At 38.6% G+C, this 27,067-nt stretch overlaps 1 protein-coding gene across 14 annotated transcripts in view; it reads left to right on the forward strand.

Annotated features, from left to right (window-relative positions):
* The window catches only part of PER2 (period circadian regulator 2), a 49,488-nt gene extending 22,830 nt beyond the window's left edge, over positions 1–26,658 (forward strand). For 11 of the 14 annotated variants that reach the window (XM_059478833.1, XM_059478838.1, XM_059478836.1 and 8 more), the window contains 20 exons: positions 1,510–1,664; positions 2,182–2,303; positions 3,822–4,023; positions 5,520–5,571; positions 6,862–7,004; positions 7,194–7,272; positions 11,566–11,672; positions 12,306–12,459; positions 12,636–12,744; positions 13,215–13,346; positions 14,500–14,596; positions 15,131–15,287; positions 15,370–15,497; positions 16,961–17,134; positions 17,393–17,653; positions 18,397–19,238; positions 20,746–20,932; positions 21,423–21,615; positions 23,165–23,315; positions 24,192–26,658. In XM_059478833.1, the coding sequence (XP_059334816.1) occupies positions 1,510–1,664; positions 2,182–2,303; positions 3,822–4,023; positions 5,520–5,571; positions 6,862–7,004; positions 7,194–7,272; positions 11,566–11,672; positions 12,306–12,459; positions 12,636–12,744; positions 13,215–13,346; positions 14,500–14,596; positions 15,131–15,287; positions 15,370–15,497; positions 16,961–17,134; positions 17,393–17,653; positions 18,397–19,238; positions 20,746–20,932; positions 21,423–21,615; positions 23,165–23,315; positions 24,192–24,341 (3,595 nt within the window). In that variant the 3' untranslated portion in view covers positions 24,342–26,658. Of the gene's footprint in view, positions 1–1,509; positions 1,665–2,181; positions 2,304–3,821; positions 4,024–5,519; positions 5,572–6,861; positions 7,005–7,193; positions 7,273–11,565; positions 11,673–12,305; positions 12,460–12,635; positions 12,745–13,214; positions 13,347–14,499; positions 14,597–15,130; positions 15,288–15,369; positions 15,498–16,960; positions 17,135–17,392; positions 17,654–18,396; positions 19,312–20,745; positions 20,980–21,422; positions 21,616–23,164; positions 23,316–24,191 lie in introns of those variants that run through there. The other 3 variants (XM_059478844.1, XR_009419049.1, XM_059478845.1) reach the window with 3 other exon arrangements.
* Positions 26,659–27,067: the final 409 nt, after the last annotated feature.

Consider the following 27,067-nt stretch of genomic DNA (forward strand, 5'->3'; position numbering starts at 1 on the left):
AGTATGCTCAGTTATTTCATAATCTTTCCTCTCTCTTTTTCCCTACTGCCAGCATGAAGGGTTCTTCTATGAAACTCTCTTAACAAAGCCCTGTTTGATTGCAGCAGTCCAAGCTGTCAAGCCACGTTGTACACATGATTTTAATACACAGCATGAACATCATGTTTCCCAAGGGAGTGCTACAGTCTTTTGTTTGATCCCTTGCCATTATTTCTTGGTACAAAATGACCAGTGAGTAAACGAACGCTGCGTGTCTCACAGTGCTCTGTGATGGAAGCAAGAACAATGTGTATTCTCTAGCACAGCTTTGTCACTTTGCAAGCATTTTTGGTGAAATACACCCAACACCTGTCAGATGATTTATCTACCTTTTCAAGCACTTAAAACTTCTCAGAAAAATGATCACAAATCCTCTTGAAAATTACTTGGCAGCTGAAGCAGCTTTTCTGGCCACTTCAGTCAGGCAGTGCAGTTGCCAGGACTGTTGTTTCCACAGCAGTGCCCAGGGTAACTTCTTACAGATTGCCAGCCAGGACAATCAGGTGTTAAGAAAAGACCTTCCTTTGGAAGGGAAAAAAAAATCAGGATATTTAAGAACTGCTCTACAATCCTCTTGATCATTGTGAATGATCAGCTTTTAAAATCTCCAATGTGGAAAGCAAGGTGATTTATCATTTTAACTCCTTCCTACCCATCTGCCATCCATCTTTGCTACCCTCTCCCTCACTTCCTTCACCTCCTTTTCTCTTCCTTTGTGACTGTATCAGCACCTCTCAATAATGGGGAGAGATCCCAGGAACTGGAAAGGAGGGTGACAACTTTCTGATATTGGCAATGATGGTCTCTGTAGTTTGTCCTTCTCCACTGAGACAGCTCTTCTGAACATGCACCTGAGACCTGTGAATGCAGCTTCTGTCTCCAGCCTCCTCTGATTCTTTCCCTTACAAATTTAGTCAGAGTTTCCTCATCTTATTTAATGTGTTGCCATGCTTAGATGAGATGGATTCAAAGGATTTCTCCATTTGTTTTGTTAACTTGATGCTCTCCCACTGCCATTCCCTTTTCAGGGACTTTTCTTAAGAGAGCCTGCTGGAACAGGAGGTGAAGAGTTGAATGGACCTCCTGCTTCTCTTCTTTGGAGTCCATGAACATTTCTGAGTTTGATTTTGAAAGGAGCTAAGGAAAATACCACTACAAAGGGAGGAGGGGAACTGTGGCAAAGAAAAAAAAATAAATTTTGTGGTGCTTGGACATATGTACTGTTGCACATACAGAGTCCATTTTACAGTTACATTCCAGGTGGTGGTAAATCTTTCATTTTAAATGGTCACATAAGAATTTCCTTAAGTTCTGGAACATGACACTGAGTGAGTACTGGCAAAGTTAATGGGGCTGGTGATAGAAATTGATGTTGGTGATAAATGCCAGAGTGTGTTTGGGCTTCTTTGAGGATGCTGTGTCACTTCAAGCATTCAAGTGATGTTGTGGTTTTTGTTTTTCATCTTACAGTAGTGAGCAGTCCACTAAAGCCAAAACACAGAAGGAATTGCTGAAAACACTGCAGGAGCTGAAAGCTCACCTTCCTTCTGAGAAGAGAGTCAAAGGCAAATCCAGTGTCCTAACGACATTGAAATATGCCCTTAAAAGCATCAAACAAGTTAAAGGTAATAAAGTGTGATACTGCCTAGATAATGCCAACCTGGCTAAAGTGAAACTTTAAAAATAGGAGTTTAAATAAACATAGCCCTACAAAGAGAGCTGTACTATGACTGAAAACCTTCCTAACCAGATATTTTCATGTTGTTCCTCTTTGTTGGCTTTGTTAACTTTTGTTCCTTTGGGAATTGAAGCAGCTCTCTAGAGGCTTGATGTTTTACTGCTGTTTGGTTGAGTTAGAAAATTGATTTGAAAACAATTTACAGTTTCATACTGTTTGAGCTGTCAGACTACAGTATGTGACCATTCATATATGGGTAGATTAAGATGTGTACTTTTGTTTGAGTTACTGATTAGGAAGCTCTACCAGGGAAAATGATATATTTGGAATAGTGCCTAGATTTCCCAACTGCCAACTTCACAACTTCTGCATTTATGCCAAATAAATATTTTTGCCATTTACTTCTTCTGGGCTGGGTGTTTATTGATAATCTTGATTATAAATTGTTTGTTGTTCTCATGTAGCCAATGAGGAGTATTACCAGTTGTTGATGATTAATGAATCCCAACCTGCTGGTCTCAATGTATCATCTTACACAGTGGAAGAAGTGGAGACTATAACCTCAGAATACATCATGAAAAATGCGGTGAGTATGGTGCCCTGAGTCTCAGTGTGGATTGAAAATGTTTCCTGGAACTGGAATTCTCAGGCATGCCTCCTTCTTACAAGGGAAGGGTTGGCAGCTAGGCCACAAAGCTGAAGAAAGTGCCTTTTGCCCCTGAGGGGATTCAGAGTTAAGAAACTCTGAACCTTTTCAGATTTTACAAACTTGTTTCTGTTGGTTAGGTGGGAAATAAGAAGCTTGACCTCCCTGATCCTCTGAATAGTTCCTCGTGCCTGGAGGTGGTGGTGTGACAAATCTCTGTGTCCATGTGAAACACATCATTAGGTTTCATTTCAGTGCAATTGCAAAAGTTGGAGAGTTAAATTTTTCCAAATTTTGCTCCAGGCACACAGTGAATCACTTCAGCTTATTCTTATACTAGGGGCTATTTGATGTTTCACCAGTTTTATGTTAGTGTGACTTCAGAGTGACAAAAGTATTGGAATCACTGTGTCCTTTTCTGTGAGATTTGTCTGGTCTTTGCAACTGGTACAGGCTTTCTGTGGGATCCAGTGAGGCTGTGTTCTCATAGAGACAAGAACAGCTAGGACCATCACTGGAGTTCTAGCAGTGAAATGATAACCTGGATGATTTTTTAAATTATATTTATTTCCATATTACTAGTATTTTAGCAATAAGTTATGGAGTCTTCAAAAAATAATGGCATCTAAATGTATTAGGCTACCTTATACTATTTTTTGAGCTGCAACCTCATTGAATATATGAAGTCTGAACTCTCTAAAACAAGAGCATGGTGGGGGATGTTCCATAGCTTGAAGTAGATGGGTTTTGTTGAACCTGTGAATAGTAAAGACTGCCCACAAGGTGAAATAAATAGGAAGCACAGAGTACAACTGAGAAATTTAGCCAAATATCATAGACATTGTTCAATTAATGATTATCTGTTTGTGAAAGCAGTGTTGTGCTGGCAGCTCTTCAGATCCTGTGCAGTGTTTGTGAATGCAGCACTCGGGGTTGTGACGCAGGGAGCTCTTCTGTGGCAGGAAGAGAAACAATACAAGTGTGTGGGACTTCTTCCCACCTGTGTAGTCATTATTTTTTACCAAGTGGTTTAGAGCCCTTTTTTCACTTTTTGTGGATGGACCAGCTAACACAAACAGCCTTTCAAAAACACCTGAGTTTCATACATGTAAATCATGTCTGTAAAAAGCACAGGGAAAATGTGAAGTTATATAGCTGGAAGGTCATTAATTCTTAATTTGTAAATTCATTCTGCATCACAGAACTGTAGGCAATGATATTTAGGGCTTGTAACTCAGTAAATAGTAGTGTGTTATTCTTACTGCATAATTGAAAAATATTCTGTGTCTACTTAATGAGCAGATTGATTGTGTTCAATATCTGTAATAAAATTAAATTTCCTTAATTCTCATTTTGAACTTACTAATGTTTTTATATCTTAAAACTTTTTCTCAGAAATACATGCTGCACTGAAGAATCTTTCAAACAGTCTAAATAATTTGAGATTTTTGTTTTTAGGATATGTTTGCTGTAGCTGTTTCTTTGATAACTGGGAAAATTTTATACATCTCTGATCAAGCTGCTTCTATTCTCCGCTGCAAGAGGGGCTATTTTAAAAATGCCAAATTTGTGGAGTTCTTGGCACCTCAGGATGTCAGTGTGTTCTATACTTCTACCACTCCATACAGATTACCATCATGGAACATCTGCAATAGAGCTGGTGAGTGGGCTCAGCAGCAGATACTCCTCTGACCTTCTTGCAGGCACACAAATGCAAATACTGGAACTGATTTTGAATGTCCTTCATCCTTCCCCATCACTTCTGAGGGTATAGCACAGGGGCATTATTAGAACACCTCTGAACAGCTCTAGGTGTACAATTCTATTCTGTAAATCAGCAAGACTTGTCTCTTAGTTAAAAGTCTTCTCAATGTCATCATTTACCAGTTCTCATTCCCCTTTCAACCAGATGATGAATGAAAACAAAGTAGGAATTCATGCTGAATGGTGAATTTACTTTCCACTTGTACTAGCAATCAAATGAAAACAATTTTTCTTCACATTTTCTCTTCCTTGAGTGTAAAGGGGACAATACTCTGTCTCTTTCCTTTTAAAAGAGTTATGATTTGAATACTGGGCACCTTGATTATTGTGTAGAAAAAGGTATTTCAGCCGTCATCACTGACACTCACCAAGTGTAATCACAGCTCTCTTCTTCTAGCCTTAGAAAAATTATATTAGGATAATTAATGGTGAAGGATCACATGTCTCTGGGCACTTGATATTTGTTTGTGGTAGGATTGTTTTACTCATGTACCTGCAGCTGTTAGTAATTGAGAAATATCTGCCAACTGTTTCAACTAAATACTTGAAATTCAAGGTCTGTTCTAAATGTTTGAAATTCCAATGTGTTGCATACTAAATCTATGAAGTAAAGCCAGGGTGTGAACCATATTTAATCTGAAAAAACAATCAGCAGTAAACATGTGCTAAGCAAGGCAAACGTAAAGCAGGTCAAAAGGGACCTTGTGAGGTCTCCAGTGCAACCTGTGGCTCAAAACAGGGTCAGTGGTAAATTATATATAATCCTAATTACTCAGGCAGGAGGTTTTATACATTTTCTGTAGCTTTATTATGTTTGTGTACAGCTTCAAATTTAAAAAATGCAGCAAGTAGAAGTGTGCACACTCTCTCATGTATTTGTTGTTGCCAAACAATATAATATCCAAAATATTGTGCACTGGAGGCCTTTGAAATGCCAGAGCTTCCCTTGGGCATCAGAGTGTGGCTATTCTGGAAAAGGAGAGAAATTAGCTAAAAACATGAGAAGAAGTCTTCAGGAAAAAGAGAGAAGAGGGGTGCTAGGAAGTGCTTTTGGTGGTCAGATTTTGGGTCCTAGGTAACCAAACATTTTTGGTCATTGGTATAAAGTAAATATTGATAAGAGTAAGCAGCTCAAACTGGAGAGCTGTTTAGATATGTTTAAGAAACAGACTTGATAAACAAAGAGCTGTGATTCACATGCCAGCCTCAGAATCTGAGTGATGTTCAGATTGAGTTGCTTATGATGTACATTGTTTAACCAATACATATGGAGAGTTCAGGGAAAACTTAAACTTTAAAAAAAATGTATTATCTAAGAAAAAGTTCTTACACTAGATATCATCATTTTCTAGTAATTTGTAACTTGTTATGAAATATGTTTAATATTTCTAGAGTCTTCCACCCAGGATTGCATGGAAGAGAAATCTTTCTTCTGTCGCATCAGGTAAGACAATATTGTAAAGCTTAGTGCTGTGTTATGAAACCAAGCATTACATAAGTATTTGACTTTTATAAGAGCCATATGGTTTGAACATTTCATGCCTTTTCATAATGTGATTGTAAAGCAAAACATATGCACATCCTTGAGTTGATGAACTGTAGCAGCTACAGAGAAAACTGAATTGATTTCGGGAAGTTCCATCTCGGGAGTTAATCCCTGTGAGTATTGACCTTTGTGCCATAAAGGAAGGTGGTACAGCATCTCCTCCTGCTCTGGAAAGCCTTTGGGTCATGGAAATAGAACTGTTCAGCACCTGCCTCAGTCTCCTTCATTCTAAAAAACCAATGGCTCAGATTTATATCAGCTTTCCCCAGGAAGACACCCCAGGGTTACTTGACTTGTCTCTTTTGGCCTCTGGTTAATAGAGGACACAATCCTTTGGTTTGCTTTTCTTCCTTCTTTTCCTGCCCCAATCACTCTTCTTTAGTTTTGGGGTTTTTTTATTTATTTAGGAAAAGCTGGCAACTTAGTTCATGGTCTTTCTTGTGCACTTTGATTTCTTGATGCTTACTGCCTCTCTGGCAGCATTTCTGAAGCAAAAATAGTGGATCCAATTATTTAATTACTTCTGGAGTAAAAAAATACTTATTATTGAGGTATGAATATACTTGAAATGAATTGGAGGTAATGCTCCAGAGGGTTGCACTGGATGTGCTGTAGAAGTACTGCTGGTGTTACTGGAGATTTATTGTCCAATAAACACTGGTTTCAAAAGCTTTACTTTTATTTAGCTCTGCTGTTATAAACTTACTACAACTGATTCTTCTTTGTTCACTGTGTAAATGGTTGTTGTTTTCATTACTGTGTTTGCATTCTGGTTAAGCAAACATCTGTTATTAGATATTGAGTCTTCACTGCTTCTAAACTGGAATAAATATTGATTAAAAGATGACCTTTGTGTTAACTCAGGGGATATAGCAGTCTTCATAAAAAAGCCCTGTAAACTCATCTCTCTGAAGGAGAACAAAGTAATTTAATGTATTGTGTGAGCTGGTTTTCTGTCAGACTCCCATGTAATGCTGCTGCAGAATCTTTATGGAAGTTGGTATGCAAAGGATACCATCAGAATTAGGTTCTCTTCCACAAAAAAAAAAAAATAAACTAAGACCCTGGGTGCTATTTTAGTAGCTAACATGAAGTTCTTGTGTCATGAGGGAAATAGAATGCATAAATTAAAATTGTGTTCAGTGTAAGATGAATCTGTTGAAATAATTAACTCTCTTTAATTATTAGTGCGGGGAAGGAGCGGGAGAATGAGATTTGCTATCACCCATTCCGGATGACTCCCTACCTGATCAAAGTGCAAGACCCAGAAATAGCAGAAGACCAGCTCTGCTGTGTGTTGCTTGCAGAAAAAGTCCATTCTGGTTATGAAGGTAATCCTTGAGTGCTTGCTTTCCTAAAAGTAAGATGTGTTCAAGCTTTATTAAAATGAAAGAGAATTCTTTCTGTTCTCTGTCCTTGCTGCTTTCCTCTTTGCTCTTGGCCAGAATTTTGGACTGGCAGCTTGAAGTACTATATATGCAAAACCCCCAGTTGCTAATATGCTTTTATTTTTCTTTCAGCACCCAGAATTCCTCCTGACAAAAGGATTTTTACAACTACGCACACACCGACCTGTTTGTTTCAGGATGTAGATGAAAGGTAACTTAAAAATTTTCTTTAAATTTGCTCATGAGCAAACTATCCAATATCTTTGCAGGATTTAAGGTTTCTGTATGGGGTTAAAAATTATGCAACTACTGAAGGGTGTTTAACCTAAGAAAAGCACATCCCCCCATTTTCACTATGCATGAGAACACATTACACTGGTATTTAATTTAAGTGCCTGCTAACAACTTGTTCTTCCACTTTCCTTCCCTCTTGGGAAGTTCTGGACATAAATTCAGTCAATGAACCCATGTTCAAAAGAATTCCTGTGCTGCCAATTATTACCTGTATGAGACATTTAAGTGTGGATTTTTTTGTTTTTTAAGTTTGATTCAGCAAATATGCTGCTATTGCTCTCTGCTGGCCCAGGTACAACTAGAGGTACAGCTTTTGAATACAACATTAGATCTTCTAAAAAAAAACGTGTATAAAAACGATTCAAATTACACTGGCTGAAGGCTTCAAATTGCTTTGACAGTCATAAAAGCTGGTTAGAGTAAGTATTTACATTCTAAATTAGAAAACAAAAATGCCACTTGTGATCTTAATGTATATACAAAGATTTAGGAACTAAGCTTTCATAGAATCGTTTAGATTGCAAAAGACCTCTAAGATCATCAAGTCCAGCACTAAGCCCTGTCCCTAAATGCCTCATCTGCACATTTTTAAATACCTCTGGGGATGGTGACTGCACCCCTCCTCTGGGCAGCCTGTTCCTTGACAACCCTTTCCATGAAGAAATGTTTCCTAATAGCCAATCTAAACCTGCCCTGAGGCTGTTTCCTCTTGTCCTGTCACTTATTCCCTGGGAGAATCAATTCTCTCACCCAGTTTGTTGTTGTCTGCAAACTGATGGAGTGTGCTCTCCATTCCCTTGGCCAGATCATGGATAAAGACCTTAAATACAATCCTGAGCCCTGGGGACTTGACTTGAAAAGAGAATTCACCTATTCCTGAGTTGAAAACACTGCCTTTCCCCTTCCTTTTCCACTTTCCTTGATGTTTTCTTTGTGATGGTTTCTGATATTTGCTCTGGATATGGCGCTTTGTTTTGATTTTTTTTTTCTCCTTAGCAAAACCCAAGTAAGCTGCAGTGGTAATATCTGACTGCTGAGATTCTCCTATTTGTTTTTAAGCAGTCTAAGAACGCTAAAATTTTCTTTGGAGGTTGAGATGGGGGGATGTCTTCAGACAGAGTAGGACCATAATTGACAATCTTGAGATTCTGTGGTATTTTTTCAGTGGAAATCTAGTTTCTAAAAAAATATTTCATTCGTGGCAAAATCCTTAAATGCAGCAGAAGAAAGAGGGATTGGAGAAAGGAGGTTATTGTGATGTTTGACTAAGATGGAGTCAAGGTGAAAAGAACTCTGCTTGACTTCTGAGACAGTTTTACCTGTAGAGATACAGATGATGTGGCTGAGTTGCTCTAGGACAGACAGTGAAATGCTGACACACTGTTTTTCCATGCTGTGGTTTATACAGTTCCTCTGAACAGCTCCAGTTGATAAAAGCACTTAATCCACTGTAGTTCTGTCTTCTTCATGGATTTTTCTGTCTCCTTCATTTCCAAGCTTCAAGGCAGCTGCAGAGTGGGTTTATCTTTACAGAGAGGCTGAGGGCACAGTGCAGAGCTTCTGTTCCTCTGTGCATGCACAGCTTAGTGATCTCCAGTAGTCATTTAACAGAAATGGCAAAACTGCTGAGTGGAGAGCCTTGCCCTTATTTATTCTTGGGCTTGAGTGGAGCAGTAAATCCTTCCTTGTGAATCCTATGGAAGCTTCTTTCCTGCTAGTTTGATGTTACCACTTGTTCTCAAATACCATTTTCTAACACTTCCAGTGAGGGTTGATTGAAATTAGGACTTTGTGTCATTTATTTCCGTTCTTGTGATTGTGTAGTTGACTTTACTTTTATTTAACTCCTGAGAGCATTGGCAGCCTGATAAATGTTTACCAAGATATGCATATGCAGTTTGTTACTCTTAAGCTCTCCAGGGTTTGGTGGAATACACAAAGCAAGAGATTCTTAAAGAAAGCAGAATCTTAATATTTGAAAATGTGCAACTTAGCACCTGCTGTTGACTGAGTGTTGTTCATAACATAACCCTGAAACCATTGCTTGACTTGCATAAAGTTAATTTCTGTAATAAGTACGTGTTGATGAGTTGGAAAAATGCATATTTGTCTGAACTCTGCAGGTCAATCTCTGCACAGAGTATGTTAAGTAAAAATAAATATTTTCTTTAAATTAAATGGATCATTCCTATATGTATTTGCCTTAATATATTTGATACTTCACACATTTAATGGGTGTAAGTTCATAGTGGAATGATCTTTGTAAATTAATTTAAAGCAGTTTTGTGTGTAACTTACAATAATAATATAAAGAGACTTCTTATTTATGTTTTTGATACTTTAAATGTCATTCTATGAAACACAAACTAAACTTGGCAGCATCTCCTCATCAGCCATTCTTATGCCACACGTGTATTTGCATTCATAAAATTAATTTATTAACTAAACCTCTGAATTTTTATGAGTTATTCATTATGAGGAAGCATAATGATGCCAAGATGTCATTCTCAAATACAGCATTATGTGAGCACTGAAGGGCTGGTTGGAAGGGACTGCTGGAGGTCTTAGTTCTGTCCTTTTGCTTGAAATGAAACCTTGCCCAGTCTGGCTAAGGTCAGCTGTGGCCTTGTCTCAATAATGCCTGAAAACTTTCAGAGACAGAGATGACACAATCTGTATGGGAAACATCCTGTGTTGCACTGCTCTGTTAAAAACCTTTTCCTAACATGCAGCATCAGCTTTCCAGACTCCAGTCTGGGACCATTGCCTGTAATTTTATTGTCTGGCAACATCAAGAAAATTTAACTCCATTTTTGTAACTCCTCTTTCCAGCAGTGTGGGAAGTCCTGGATCATCTTTTAGTTTCCTTTTCATCAGAGCAGGCAAGGCCAGCTCAGTCTCACATTCTAGATCCCTGACTGCCATAAAGCAGTGGCAAACAGGAGCAGTGCTGAACAAAACCTTCTTGTGGTGTTATTTGATGAAGCCCTGGCTGAAGTTGTTTGGAGTTGACTGAGATTTTAAAGTCCTCTAGCAGCACAACTTTTATCATGTGCTTTGAACTTGGCAGCACTTCTAAATGTCAATGTGTCAAAGTGATCTGGTTTGCTATGAGTCCCATGCCAGTTTCTGCTCTGTTGCTTTAGTTCATCTACAGGCTTTTAAGACTGATTATTAAACTAATTGCTTTGATAATAAGGCGTTAGTTGCTCTCCACTTTCCCCTCTCAGCCTCTTGTTTGATGTTTGATGTTTTGGGGAACTGATGTAATTCCAGTGGGTTGTTGGAAGTGCAGTGTTGAAGGCATTTGCTGCATAATGCTTTTGAGTTCCTGCCTGACACAGATCCCCTGTCTGGGGCTGAGTTCTTCATTAAAGCTGTTCAGATACCTCATATCTCCCTGCCCCTGGGCCTTTGGGGAAGATGTACAGCATTTTGTGCTTACAAGAGGACTTGCTGCCATTTGGCAACTTAAGCATCACTGAGTAGTGTTCACTTAGTACATTTTTTTTCCAAAGCACATTTTCAGTGGTTAACCTTCAGAGTCGTATTTGGGAACTTTCACTCTTTATCCTTAATACAAATGCTTGAAGTGATCAACAAATATTGTTCTGTCGCATAAATTAGTTTTTCACGTCACTAGAAGTGGTCATGGATAACGTGCAGGAATTCAGAACCATTGCTTTTAATTCTCTAGTTAATAAGCCTGCTCCCTTGCAGCTCCTCTGAGCTGAACTCTTCACCTGCCTGTGAGAAAGTTGTCTTGAAAGTTGTCTTGCTGGTCAGCTCCCCTGGTGCTAGTTCAGCTGTGGTAATCCTGTGATCCTTAGCCATGGCTCCCAGCCAAGGGATTGGGCTACTATTTACCTTCATGAGAGTTTTACAAGATTAGACTTCATTAATGCTCTTTTAAAATTGGGGTAAGTATTTATCCTCTAAAGTGAGGCAGCAGAGAAAAGACAGAGCTGCTGTAGCAGACTCCTTGATTTGGTCTAACCACCACCCCACAAAGAAACAAAGCCTCCCTTGCCCTAAGTGTATGGCTGTTGTTAACTTGGCACTGCTTTTTCACCAAATGTAAACTTAAAATTATTCATTCTCTTCACAGGAAAAGCATCAAAGAAAGCTTAAAATTAAAACATTTCAAACATGAACTGTACATTTATTCGGCTTGATTTTTATTAAGTTTTCTTTGTCTTTCTTTCTCCAGAGCAGTACCTCTGTTGGGATATCTACCTCAGGATTTAATAGGAACGCCAGTCTTGGTGCATCTTCACCCAAATGACAGACCCCTAATGCTAGCAATTCACAAAAAAAGTATGTACCCTCTTATTGTGGCAGAAATACACATTTTTTTCTTGAATTTAATTATAATGACTGCAAACACCTCAACAAGTAGTCGGAGAAACTTTATTGTGACTTTGATTTTTTCCAGAAGTAAATACTGAATCTTTTACTGCACAACTTGATTCTTAATGCAAATCCATGAAAATGAGAAATGACTCAGTTTTGTACTTTCTAAGAAGCATATATATCTATTGTAAACAAATGGACTATAAATTAATATTTCATACATAAAAGTATGAAATGAATGAAAAAGTATAAAGAAAAGTATGAGAATGATGTGATAGAAGTTGTCATATTTTACATGTTACTCTTTCTTATTTCATGGAGAAGAGTTTGTAAAGCCACTTCTTCAGCCTTCTTTAGTTTGTTGTATTCTAAAGGTGATTTTCTTGACCATAGTCCAGTAAATTATGAAGATCTGCTTATTCTGGTAGCTCAGAATTTCTAAATGTATCAATGTACCCAGTATTTCTTCCCTCAAGTGTCATCTTCCTCCATAAAGAGGAAGTATATTGAATGTACAGTTCATTGCAAAATCCTGAATTGTTACGTGGAATTGTGCAAACTTTAATCTGAAATTTCTGTTTGATTCCTTCATTGCAGTTCTTCAGTATGGAGGGCAGCCTTTTGACTATTCACCAATCAGGTTTTGCACTAGGAATGGAGATTATATCACCATGGACACCAGCTGGTCCAGTTTCATCAACCCTTGGAGTCGAAAAGTTTCATTTATTATTGGCAGACACAAAGTTAGGACGTAAGTCGGGATATTTTTGTTTTTACTTCCCTCGGGTTTGCGTAGAGATCCTTAAGATGAGGGAACAGAATAAGCATTAAATTCTGAGTAGGATATGGAGGTGGTAAATTGAAAGTGGTCTCTGTGGTTGAAACACTTGCATTTGCAATGAGCTGGTGTATGTTTGGTTTGTGCAGGGGTCCCTTAAATGAAGATGTCTTTGCTGCTCCCAACTACACAGAGGACAGGATCCTGCACCCCAGTGTCCAGGAGATCACAGAGCAGATCTACAGGCTGCTCCTGCAGGTACAGCAGGGGCTCTGCCCCTTCCTTCCCTGCTCACATCCTGCTGGGACAGCCTCTGTCTTGCTGTCACCTTGGCTGTAGCTGCTTCTATCTACTGGAGTTGTTGGCTGCAATCCTGGGAATTCCTTGCACTCATCATTACCACACAAGACTTACTGAAGTATGTTACAGCTCCAGTTGATATCATAAGAATTTCGTGTACTTGTGGAGTCCTCCAGACAAACAAACAAAAGAAGACCAAAAAAAAATCCCAAAAAACAAAAAACCCCACCAAAAAACCCCACCCCAAAAAAACCCCAAAAAAACCAAAAAAATAAAACCACAGAAAAAAACCCCAAACAACAAAAAACCCAGCATAAAATAAAATAAAATTGCTTTTCCTGACATGGAATTACTGGTGTCCTGAGGTGGGTGTGTGTATACAGTACATACATACATGTATTTTTTTTTTTTTAATGTTGTTTTAACAGCCTGTACACAACAGTGGATCCAGTGGCTATGGGAGTCTGGGTAGCAATGGTTCACATGAGCACCTGATGAGTGTGGCATCCTCCAGTGACAGCACAGGAAATAATAATGAAGACACTCATAAGGATAAACCAGTAGGTTTCTGATTTTTCTCATTCAACTATGTGGCACAAAACAAAGTGGGGATTTTTACCTTTTAGAATAATGTTTTCAAATTAGAAATACGAGAAAGGATAAAGAAAATGCCATCTTTCTTTTTTTGTTTAATACAGAAAAACCCTTTTGTCTGAGGGAATAAGCATTTCTGATGTAAATGAAGCCTCAGGGTACTGAAGAACAGTGATAGACATGAAAGTCAGTTTAATAGAGAATTTAAACCTGTACAGTGTGTTCACTTAATCTAATGTCTGTTACATGTTATATGCTGTGTTTCTTGGAAAACCAGCCAGATATGTGAAAGCAGTTTCTTTTGGGAGGGGAAAGTCTGTAATTACTGTTTTCTCAAATGAAAGTAAGAAGATTAAATGCAGCAATACCTGCAGAACTAAGGGATAGCTAAACCCTGATCACTTTTAATGTTGCAAAAATACAGCATTTATATAGAATGAAATAAATTGAATGGAATAAAACAATTTTTCTAGTTTGTGCTTAGAACTTTACTTCGCGTTTAATTCTGAAAGCCAAAAATTTTCCTTGATAAGTTGTATTGCTTGTAGGCTAATTCTCCCAAATCTGATTTGCGCTTCTGTGATCAGACTCTGCAGACTCCTGCTCTTGCCAAGGTGGTCACTTTCCTGGCTTTCAGTTCTTAAACACTGGTGGAGTAAGCAGATGAAGTCTCAGGATTTGTTATTTAACAGGGAAATGGATGCCTGGCATTCCTTCACTATTTCCACAGACAGTGAAGGCTGTTACAGTTCAGTTCTGTAACATCCTGTCAGTGCTTGGTTTGACTTCTAGGGTTTTTTACCAAGTGATAGGTTTAGTTTTTTCCTGCAGTCATCTTTGTAATGGATATTTTATATTTTCCTGTCCAAGTTATTCAAGCAGATTAAAAGAAACACAGAGTAATTGTTTGCAGGAAACATACTTTAAATTTCTTCCCTTCCCAACTCCAGATTTCTGCAGCTGCACAATAAAATTGTATATATACATATTTCTCCTGTGATCAAAGTAATTGCAAGATAGAGATTAACTGAGGTTAGATTTAGTCTACTGAGGAATCACTGTGCATGATGTTTTATGTCAAAATTTGGAAATAACTTGTTCTTCCCAAACTTCTTTCAGGAGGTTTGTCAATATGCCCGTAAGGTCAAGAATAAAGGACAGCATATTTTCACTGACAGTAAAGCAAAACTGGACTACAAGAAAGAGTCTCTGGCAGGTAAGATATGATCAGTTCTTAGTCTCCTGTGCTGGTACCTTGGATAATATGGCAGCAGGACTTTTTTATAGTTGAGCTCTATTCAATGCATAAAGACAGCATTTTATCAATTCAGATTTTATTGTCCTGTGTCTCTCTACTGTGCCCAGGAAAATCCTGTGTTTGGCTGTATTGAATCAATAGTGGTGTAACACAGTTAAGGCATGGCCTAAAGCTGTTGTCTTGAAATCATTTAAGTGGGCACTAGAGTTGTCCTCATCCTGAGTGTGTTTCAACCCTAATTGTATATATTTTCTTACAGCCATAGTGTCTATTCCCTTTGGATCCATATGCAATCTAATTAAACTTTATAACTCCAAGCACCCATAAGGACAGGAAAATGTTTACCTAATATTCATTTATTGATGCATTACAGTGGTTAATTTGTGACCTGCCAAACATGTAGAACTGAAAAACCTTTACTGCTGTTGCTTTTAGGGGAGTTTGTAAGGATTTAATGTCTTAATTGCATAGTAGCAGTATCTCTTTCCACAGAAAAACAGAATACTGTTGGTGGCCAGGTGAAAGGTGCAGGGGGAAAGGATACTGCAGGAGCAGTTGCTCCAAAAAATGTGACTACTGAAGAGTTGGCTTGGAAAGAACAACCTGTGTATTCCTATCAGCAGATCAGCTGTTTGGACAGTGTCATCAGGTGAGTAACCTGTGAGTAAATTACTCTTGACCTCTGCACACAGGACTAGTATGTCTAATATTGCTAAATCTTTGTATTTTAGGTACTTGGAGAGTTGTAATGTGCCTGGTACAGCAAAAAGAAAATGTGAGCCTTCAACTAGTGTTGCATCACTGAGTTCTGGAGTTCATGAACCAAAAGCAGCTGATAATTCTATCCAGCCTTTGGGAGGTAACTCTACATCACAGCTTTCTCATAGCTGAGTTGTGCTGGCAGGCAGTTGGATGCTACTTCTTTGCAGAATAATGACAAGTGTATCTTAGGCATGACCTCATAGCTTCTTTCTCAGGGTTTGATGTTGGTGATTTAACTTTTAGCATTAATACCTTCCTTACAATTAAAATACTGAGTAGTTGATGCATATCATATGCATATCTGAATTGTAGATGCAATAAACTTAATTTGTACTGTGCAAAATACAGTAGGATCTTGAGGTTCAGGACTTGAATCATTATGAAATGTAGGAAGTTTATTTCACAGTTAGGACTTGTAAGAGCAATCAGATGAAGAACCTAGCAGCTAATTAATTGCAACAAAAATACTCATCTTAGTTTTCTGCTTAAAAAAGAGGAACAAGAGAAGGTCAAATGCAGAATTGGAGTGTTCTGTGTTTTGTAAGATACTAGAACCCAGTGTTCATCCATTAAGACAAAAAGCTGGGGATTACTGAGGCAAGCTGTCTGAAAAGTCTGCTGCAGACAGAAACATTCAGTTCATTTTTTAGGCCTTAGATGTAGTATTTACATAGTCCCTTGTCTGGATGGGGAACTGAGTGAAGATTTGTAACTGGTTAATCCAAGGACTGTGAGATTGGTAAAGAACTGCATGCAAATGAGAGATTGGCTCATTCTACCTTGTCATTATATGAGGCTGAAGGCATAGTGTCCAGTGGAATTTCTCAAAAATTGGTTGTGGGAATGATCTTGGCTATTTGATGAGCTTCAAAAAGAAGTTCTAATGCAGCTTTTAGAATCAAATTAGAAGGTATCAGTAGACCAGGAGCAGAGTCCTCCAGCAGGGATTGAAATGCTGTAATTTGGAGTCTCTGTGGTTCTGGTGGGCAGGGGATGAGGTGGGTCACCAGCTCTTTGCTGAGACAGATGAAGTCACTAGTCAGGAAAAAGGCAAACTTTAGATCTTAAATATGTGTTATGGAAGTATTCCTATGAGAGCAGGAATGTTTTAATGCTGTTTTGTGAGGCACTGCTCTGACCTCTGCTGGATTACTGCGTGTAGCTTTCAGGGGAGAGAATTTTAAGTAGCTGCATGCTCAAAACAAAGCTCTTACAGTAACCAGCTAATGAAAGAAATCAGTGTACAACCCTGTGGGAGCCCAGCTAACTCTTGGGCTGAAAGAGGCTAGACATTTTCTTCCAAAATTGGGCCATGAAAGACCAGAGAAAGAGCAAAATATCCCTTATTGAAAAGGTTTGGTTTGGCTGTATGTATAGGCTTAGAGGATTGCATTTGTTGCTCCACAGTCATTCTATTCCTGGAATGTATAAAGTAAAAAGTTCACTTTTTTGTCTTGTCAAGCACACTTTGGCCTTTACTGCTTTGCAGCCCTAGCAGCATGTAACTTGAATTTGCTCTTGTTTATGTTCAGTAAGCTGCAGCTTTATTTCTTTTAACAGATCCTGCTGTGTTGAAGGCATCTGGTAAATCGAGTGGTCCCCCAGTGGTTGGTGCTCACTTAACATCTTTGGCTTTACCTGGCAAGCCTGAAAGTGTTGTGTCCCTCACCAGTCAGTGCAGCTACAGCAGCACCATTGTTCATGTTGGAGACAAAAAAACACAACCTGAATTAGGTAGGATTTTGCTAATATTTTTTTCTTCAAGATGACAAGTGCTAGCAAGTTCAAATTTCAGACATGTGAACAACTGATGTCTGCTCATGATTTAGATTTTCTTCTAGCCAAGGTGGCCTTAGGAAATAGAATAAATAGGGATGGAATGTGTAATCTTAAACTTGCAGCAAAATTATTACAGAATTGTAATACCTTAAAAATGCATAAACCAGGGTTTTCTTTGCTTCATCTTGAGTATTTTGCCTTCTGTTCCTGTAGAAATGATAGAAGATGGTCCAAGTGGAGCAGAAATCATAGATGGCCAACTTCTTGCTCCTCCATCCAGCTCAGCACACATAAATCAAGAGAAGGAGCCATTTAAAAAACTGGGACTTACAAAGGAAGTGCTTGCAGTGCATACACAAAAAGAGGAGCAGAGCTTCTTGAACAAATTCAAAGAAATAAAGAGATTTAATATTTTTCAATCACACTGCAATTACTACTTACAAGATAAGCCAAAAGGACGGCCTGCTGAACGTGGTATGGCAATAGTTTTCACCATAAAACTTGTATTTATATAGAAAATAAATCCTGTTGGGAGAGCATTTCTATTTTTAGTGGTTTTGTGGGGCCAGTGTGTACAGTGACAGTTGCATGCTATTTTCAAAACTGGCAGAAAAATGTTCTGACAAATCTTGCTCAAAGATTAAAGTGGAATATTGCTTTTAGTGTCACAATGGACATTTTAGTAACTCATATTTTGATTTTTGTCTGTTCTCTATACGATTACTGTCATGCATCTATTCTCAGGGGACAAAAAAACCTTCTTTAGAATGTTTGCTTTACTGTATCTGTGCTTGTATTCCCTTGCTTTTCTTTTCCTTCTGTCTTGCCATCTGTGTTTTGTTCAGATTTGTGGTTTTGTTTTGTTTTCAGCTCCTTTGTTTCCCAGTTTTCCCCATTCCACTGTTGTGTAATTGGTGAGACAATCTGATAATTGTTGCCTTTAAGGTAATACTGTGATCAGCAGGATGGAAATGGCAGAGACTAGCAGTAGTGGTGAGATTGTTTTGTTTATTAGGCCTGGGAGCTCTGGATGGCATTTTCAGAAGTGCTTGATATGATCTTTGTTCTCATTTGGGTAGTGACTTGACTTGGAACAGAAATCAGACACTGCTAAGCATTTTTTTCAGATTTTTATCTTAATTTTTTAATTTAAATAGTTATAAAGCTGCTGTATAGCTGCATTCTTACAACCTTTCTTACACCTTCTCCTTTTGCAGGTGGCCGTGGACAGAGAAACGCCACGTCAGGAACGGATCAGCCGTGGAAGAAGAGTGGGAAGAACAGGAAATCCAAGCGCATCAAACCGCAGGAATCCTCAGACAGCACAACTTCTGGGGCTAAATTCCCCCACCGCTTCCCCCTGCAAGGGTTAAATGCCACAGCCTGGTCACCATCAGAGACGTCCCAGGCCAGCTACTCAGCAGTGTCCTTCCCCACTGTCATGCCTGCCTATTCCCTTCCCGTTTTCCCAGCAGCAGGGACGGTGCCACCGGCTCCTGAAACGTCACTCTCTGGTTTCAATCACTTGCCAGACTCTGCAAACACTTGTCCTGTGGGGCCATCCCAGTTCTCTGCACCCTTCATGACCCCTGTGGTGGCTCTGGTGCTCCCCAACTACATGTACCCGGAGATGAACAATAACTTACCTCAAACGCTTTACCCCGGCCAGCCCAACTTCCCTGGCCATGCTACCTTCTCCTCGCAGCCAGTGTTCCCAGCACAGCCCCCCTTTGCCACAGGCAGCCCCTTCCCACAGCAGGCGTTTTTCCCAGCACAGCCATTCCAGTACAACCCCCCAGCAGAGCCCGAGAGGGCTCCTGAGCCCCGCCAGGACCTCTCCCGTTCCTGCACTCCGCAGTCGCCGCCTCCTCAGGACCAGGCTTCACCCCCACTCTTCCAGTCCAGGTGCAGCTCTCCCCTGAACCTCCTGCAGCTGGAGGAAACCACAAAGACTGCAGAGAGCGGGGCTGCAGCAGGGTTACACGGAGCTCTGGCTGAGGAGGGAGCCATGGGCAACATCAGCACAGCAGACAACGGCAGCGGGAAGGAATCCTTACCTGTGAGTCTGGGTCACACTCCTTCTCCTGCCTCTGCTGCATCATTTCCAGTCCTTTCCCTTCCAGGGCAACTTGGTAATAATAGACAGAAGTTATATAATGCTTGGAGCATTACAATTGTTATGGTAAATTCACAGTTGTAGTTGGTAAATTCAAACTTGAGCAAACCGAACAAAACGTTAAGTCCAAACATTAGAATATCCTCAACCTTGAAAAATTAAATCTACCTCATCATTCTTCTAAACTTACACTAGGAAGCTTTGAAATGTACCCTGAAAGAGTTTTGTTCCATTTCATTGAAGAAAATAAGAATATGGATAAGCCCATTGAAAACCACTGAAATAAACTAGCACTTTATTTTTAGCAAAAATGTTTGTGCTAGTGAATTTGTGTGCATGGGAAAAACAATCTGTAAGTGGTCTGAAAGAAGCTGATTTAAATTAAAACCACATCTGTGTTTACAAACAACTAACCAAAGTAAATGAAGAATTCATCATTTCTTGCAGACCGTAACTTCATTTTTGTTTTGTTTGTTGCACTGAAACTGTGCTGAGCTATTTGGTAACTTCAAGGGGCTTTTTATTTTGTGGCTCATTTCAGTTTGATAAATCAGTCTAACAAACAAATTGAGCTGGAGTGATATGTCTGTAAAGGTTTCCATGGTAGAAATATGTAAACTATTATTTGTGCTTTCTAAAGGCACCATAAGAATATCATTATAAATGCTGATGGGATGGAGCAGCAGCCTATATTTTTCTTGGCTGCCTCCTTCCATTATTCAGGAATGTGTTCAGGGTAAAGTCAGTTCTTTCCATTATTACATGTTTTGCTAAGTTCTCTCAGCTTTAATTGCTCATATTCAATATTGAAACTACTTTGCAGACAAGTTTTGATTCAGTTAAAAATTAGTGCAAGTGAACAGGAAATACATTTCTTACATTCTTATGAAACTATATTATTAATTTTTTGAAGAGAAATTCAATTGGTCTCACTGAAGGACCCCCTGTCTGCCTGTCACTCCATTCATTATTCCTTGACATATGTTATTGGTCTTTGAATAATCATGTCAACATTGGAATATGAAGTGAAATGGATTTATTACTAATCATTCACGTGGTTAGTAATACAGCTATTACATTTAGTAATAAATGGATTAATAAATGAAGCCTGTCTCATATGCCCTTCTCATAGCAGTTGATCCCATCCTCTTTGTTTGTCTCCTCTAGTTTTGAATGTAGGATTTTTTTTTCCTAAGAGAAATGTTGAGCTAATTTTGTAAGATGGTCTTGGGTTAAAATACATGGTGATGTGTAAGTATAGAGAAGTGCTCACAACTTTGTGACCTTTTATTTAAATGGACACTGCAAAACTATGAACTGTTTATTACCTTGAAGCATAATTTCTGAGAATATACTAATTTAAAGTAACAAAGCTATTACATTTAGTAATAAATAGCTTCGATTTTTGGTGTTTGGGCTTTTTAATTTTATTTTTTCTCCTTATCACTAGGCTGAATCTCCAATGGATGCTCAAAACAGCGATGAGCTCTCCATGTCCAGTGTCCTGCTTGACATTTTGCTGCAGGAGGATGCCTGCTCAGGCACTGGCTCAGCCTCCTCAGGGAGTGGTGTGTCTGCAGCTGCTGAGTCCCTGGGCTCTGGGTCCAATGGCTGTGGCATGTCAGGGAGCAGAACAGGTAACTCAGGCAGCCCCAGCCCAACTGGCATTGCTGAGCAGTTTGAGGTATTGCAAACACTGTGAACAGCAAGTGAAAAGCTTTATCTTCACTCCTGTTGCATGGTTTAGTCTTGATTTCTTTCTTACTGCATTGTACAAATGTTTTTCAATTGTGTTTGATTTACAGAATAAAACCTTTTCTAAGTGTGTGTAAAACAGGCATTAAGATATGCAGGTATAAAGGAATAATAAAAAGACCATACTCCTTCTTAAATTAAAGTTAGCTGATTATTCTGTTGAAAATTACTAGAGATTTTATTTAAGAATTTGAGTTTTTAGAAGATTAATGCAGTTACTCAAGGGTGGAAATACTCTTTGTTTAAAAAAATAACTAGAATAGTGGTTGTATTTACACATTTAGTTCTCTTTAATCTTCTCTACAGTAAAAAACATTCAGATAATCCATGTATTGGCCAATTTATAATGAAATGTTAAATCTCTGTTTACAGGTAGCAGTGAAACTAGTCACACCAGCAAATACTTTGGCAGCATTGATTCCTCAGAGAATCACCATAAAACCAAAATGAAGACAGAAATGGAGGAAAGTGAGCACTTCATCAAGTATGTGCTCCAGGATCCCATCTGGCTGCTGATGGCCAACACAGATGACACAGTGATGATGACTTACCAGATCCCCTCCAGGTAATGCCACTGGCACAGCCCCTCACACATCCTGGGTTCAGGGGAAGCAGAACATTCAGGAGGAAAGATGTATAAGAATCTCTATCTCTGCAGAAATAAACTGGTTTTCATGTTTAGCTCAGTGCCAGGAAAAATTCTTGCTTCCTTTATGTGTTTTGTACACCACACAAGAACTTCTCCAGAAGGAGAAATTGTTTAATTAGGTTTAGCTGTATTTTTAGGTCAATTTCCTGAGTTGAAATGAGCTGTGTGTATTTTTTGGAAGCTGTTCCATGGTTAGTGATTTGTTCCTGCTTGCCCAGAAGCCCCTGGTGAATGTGCTGAGATCTGGACATGGTCTGGCTGGAAGATCTCCAGTCCTTGGCTCTTGTCCTTGAGGTGCCACATTCACTGGAATGCTACTCTTGGATTTATGGATTTTTTTCTGGGTTGTTAACTTCATGTGTTCATTCTGCTCCATAAATTAGGACAAGGAAGTAGAAGGTAAAAATCACAAGGCTTCTCATCAATTAAACTTATTTTAAAAAATAAAAAACTCACTACTTCAGTAGCAAAGGGCAGTTATAGGGGAAGAAGGGGTGACAAGTCTGGATTGCTTTTTTCAACCTACTTGTTTATATTTCTTGGGAGCAGTGAAGTGTTCTGAGAAGTTTCAGTAAAGACAAGCCTTTGAAAGGGCAGGTAAACAAGCTTTCAAAATACAGAAGCACAGGCATGATGGGGAAAGTAAAGAATACATTGTAAGAACTTTAGTGGGTTTTTTTTTCCTAGTTTTAAAAATACTTTGACATTTCTCAGTTTTTATAGTCTGAAGTGTTGCCAGCCACAGGTGGGAATTCCAGTAGCCTATAAAAGCAGCAAAGCCTGCCAGAGAGCAAGAAATTTGGTAAGAAGAGTGAAGCTTATTGTCAGAGTGTGGTGCCCAAGAAGTGAAGTGTAAATCCAACCTGCTCTTAGCTATCCTGTAAAGAAAAGAAATCATTTTGGGTTTCTTGGAGCTTGCTTTCTATGGTTTTCTTTTATAGAGGGATACAGCTTGTAAATTTGCTGTGGGATGGGTTTTTGTAGGTTTGGATGGGTGGTAGGGCATTTGGAGGGAGAGGGAATTTTGGCTGCTGAAACAGAGCTGTTTCCTAAAGTTTATTCATTCTTGGTGACCTTCTTTAACACATCTTACCCCTTCTGCTTTATCTCCTGTGCATTGAGGGTCTGCTCTGGGCTCTCCTCCCACTGGAGGGGCTTGGCCCTGCAGCAGCACCGAGGGAAACTGGAGCTGTGCTGGTTTCACTGGTGCTGCTGTCTGAATTGCTCTAAGAAAACTGTTCCCACTGATGGGATTTGAAAAGACAGTGAGGCAGCAGAGATGTCTGCAAATGCAGAGAGCAGCTGGAGTTATCACATTTCATTTTCTTCCCATATAACATTTCTAAGCATAACGTTCTGGAACAAAAATAGTCTTTAAAAATGTTAGTATTTGACTGTGTGACCTCACGTAGGCATGAAGCCCAGAAACTGATGAAGCTCAATTTCTAAATATGTTTTATTTTAGGGATTTGGAAACAGTTTTAAAGGAAGATAAGCAGAAATTAAAGCAAATGCAGAAACTACAGCCAAAATTTACAGAAGAACAAAAAAGAGAGCTTATTGAAGTTCATCCATGGATCCAGCAAGGTGGACTGCCAAAAACTGTTGCTAATTCTGTAAGTTTAGTGGGTTAATTACTTTTGCATGTATAATAGTGCTTAAATTATTAGCTGCCTATGTTAGACTCTTCCTTTCCTGTTGCTATGAAAGCTTGGTCAATTATGCATAGGGGAAAAAAAGAAATTTAAACTTCCATGCAGTGGTTTCTAGCTTGATTTAATTTAGCATAAATCTCCTTTCCGCTGGAGGAAATTAAAGTACTGGTGAATACAGTACAAGAAATTTCCTTCCTCTTTCTGAATTTCCTTGTCTGTGTTTGAAATGCTTTAGCAACACAGCAGAAACTTCACTACATAAAAATCTCTATGTGCAGAATGAATGGCAGTATACTGATCCTTTTTTCTATCAGACTTCTCAATCAGGAGTATGATTCCTCTAAGTACTTTAATGGCTTGAAAGGGAAAAGAAAACCCCAACAGAACAAAGCATCCATGCAGTTTTATTTGTTATCTGTGTATTTTGCTTATTCATGCACAAATACCTTTTGCATTTTCTTTTCCCTAAGCTTTCTATCATTTGTGGCCTTTTTTTCACGAAAGCTGTCAAACAGAGAGGCTCTGTTTGCACGTGAGTGTTTCAAAAGTCATTGTGAAGGAATTGCAGTGGAATCCTAATTGAGGAGGTGCTAATGTCACTGCAGCACCCACCTTGTGGCACAGCTGCTTCCAGTTGTGTTCTCAAGTTCTTGCATTGATTTATTGCACTTTATAAAACCATGGTGTGTGGAAAAGTTGTGGAGTAAAATACATCTGGTAGCTACAGCACAGGTGGAAAGGTTCTCTTGGAATCAAGGATTGCATGCAGGTGAACTGGTGCTTGGAAAAGCTTTTTTAGTTTTACTTATGAATGCTTCTATTCTTTTTTCTTTTTAGGAATGTATTTTTTGTGAGGACAATATACAGAGCAATTTTTATACATCATATGATGAAGAAATCCATGAAATGGACCTTAATGAAATGATTGAAGATAGTGGAGACAACAACTTGGTTTCCCTGAATCAAGTCAGTGAAGAACAAACATAGCCTTTGAGCCTGTTGTTTTGAAAATTGCTTCAAAACGACAGTGAAGGATCCACAGAGGTTTTAATCTTTTTATCCAGCTGGATGAATGCAGTTCAAAAAAGCAAATGTGTTTTTCTTGCTCTAGAAGAGTCATTTGTGAATGAATCTCTTTTTAAATGGTGGCAATCTCTTCCCAGTAAGGACATTGTTGAAGATGGTATAGCTTTTCTTTAAAAGACTCATTTTGCACTTACATGCCTCAAGTATTTCTTTATAAACTATAGAAACTTTCATTGATGCCTACTGTTTTTGTAGAGTGGGTTAAGAAGTGCTGCAAATCTCCTCACGTACATACGGTTCTTGAAAAATCTCCTTTTGGTGATGGTTCAGCATTATCAGTTGTTGAGCAGTTCTGCTTAGTGGCTCTTTAGCGTTGTTCTTAATATTTGAAGTGGTCCAGCATAGTAGAAGAAATAACCTTCAAGGAAATCAATTCATACTTGCCCTTCTCATAGCAGTTGATCCCATCCTCTTTGTTTGTCTCCTCTAGTTTTGAATGTAGGAATTTCTTTTGTCTAAGAGGAATGTTGAGCTGATTTTCTGTGATGGTCTGGTATTAAAGTTTATGTTGATGTCTAAGTACAGAGGACTGCAGACAACTTTGTAGCCTTTTATGTAAATGGACACTGCAAAACTATGAACTGTTATTACCTTGAAGCATAATTTCTGAGAAATTTTTACTCAAGAAATCCTTATGCTTAAAGATTTAAAAAACTTAAGACCACAGAGGATGAGTGGCCATGCTCCAGTGGCTGTTAGACAGACCTTGGGGTAACTCTCACCTGACTGCTACTTGTTCTGTCAGGAGGTTGGCCATCAGTTCTTCCAATGTGGCTAAACAAACATCAAATTTCTATGTGGCAAGACAGAATTAGATGTGTCTTGTCATTTGAAGATAGTTCTTATAAAAAAGAAGTGATTTTGAGAATAGTGTTGACCGACTCTATTTGATTTCCAGAATCTCAAATTTAGCGTGGCTGGAATCCTTTGCTGTCGAAAATTTCATTTTAATGCCTCTGAGATTGTATTGACTTGAATGTGTGTTCTTTGTGTTCCTGTGCTCTTTATGTCTGTTGGATGTGGGAAGAGAACATGAGAGAAAACTGTTAATGTGTTGGTTAGTTAAAGGACTGATTTAGTCCTTTAAAGCAGTTTAGTTGCTACATTGCCAGATGTCAGCTGTAAGTCTTGGGGTGGAAAATGACGAAAGTTAATTCAATTAACTTCAATATGTTTGTCTTAAAATACTTTTCATGGGAAGCATTTCCTTTTTTAGTAGGATAACATTTCTATTCACTGAAATGTAAGGTTATTTGCATTCTATACAAATACTTCTCTTTCTATACAGGGAGGATGTGAAGTTACATCTGGCACCAAAAACATGCAAAAGTGACTGGTATTGGCTTAGCATAAGAAATAATTTGTTTCAAGTAATTAGTTATTAATTGGAAAATTTGCACTGGAGACAGGTTCTGCAGGTAGCAAAGTGTGTCAGCTTGTGAAACAAGCAGAATCACAATTTTAAAGAATGAGTAAGTATTTAAATGTAGTGTGAAACACTGCCCAGCAGGATCTGATGCCTGTCTTTAACAGCTCAGCAAGGTCAAACGTAAATATTTGTAAATACAAAGTGAATGAGAAATTTTCCAGTGTTGGTGTTCACGTCCGCTGTATTAATGTTTTAATCATCAATGGAACAGTGCAGCTATACCAGCATAGTAAATATATTTCATTTTTACATGGAGACACAAACATGGACCAGGGTTTGGGAAAAATGAAAGCTTTATATAAAAGGAGTGCATCATCATTATACAAATAATTTTCAAAGACTTCTCAACCACTTTGAACTTCTTTGCTTTAGCATGGTTTCTTTTTTCCCCACGTCTTTTTTATTTGTCCTCATTTCTTTTATTATTTTTTTTCAATGACCATCTTGTAACCATAACTTAGTGAAAGGAAGAGAAAAGTATATTTAGAGCATTTTGTGGATGTGCTTACTTATGGACTTAATCTTGCATCCTTAAAGTGTTTGCATTTACAGGGTGGTATTAAAATATTTTCCTGTAACTTTAAATCTACATGCCTCCATTTATAGATAAGATTCTGAAGCTGTAATTTTTCCAAACTGTTGTAAGATGATTTATTTGTGATGACATTTTGTCAACATGTCAACAATGTTTTCTGTACACTGTGCAATATATTTTGGTTTTGCCACTTGTGACTAATTTTTATGACTTTGCTTTTTAGAAAACTGGTAAATAAAACAGATATATTTTTAGTTGCCTTTTTGTTCCTTGAGGCTTCTACTCCAACTAAGAAGTCAGAATATGTGCTTTACTGATGGTGTGTGATGGTATTTCAGACTGCAGAGCTTGCTGTGATGTTAGCTCTGCCTTCCTGTCCTCGAGTAAAACTTCTGCCACCTTTTCTGAGTTTAGTGGTCACATGGAAGATTGAATCTTTATCTTGAGGAGTTGTTCTGAGATCATGTGCCAGTGTCCTGGAAGAGCATGTGCAGCTGGGCTCTGTGTTGTTCAGATCTGCCACAAGACCCCTCTGGTGCTTTTTGCTTTGTTGAGTGTCAGCTGCAGCCCCTGAGCTTTTCCAGGCACAGAGAGCTCCAGTCATGCCCCTGGGATTTGCTCTGTGCAGTGATTTTCTGTCTTCTCTCAAGGTGTGAGGGGTTC

Source organism: Ammospiza nelsoni, chromosome 10 (assembly GCF_027579445.1).
Source record: "Ammospiza nelsoni isolate bAmmNel1 chromosome 10, bAmmNel1.pri, whole genome shotgun sequence".
NCBI classification, from domain to species: domain Eukaryota; kingdom Metazoa; phylum Chordata; class Aves; order Passeriformes; family Passerellidae; genus Ammospiza; species Ammospiza nelsoni.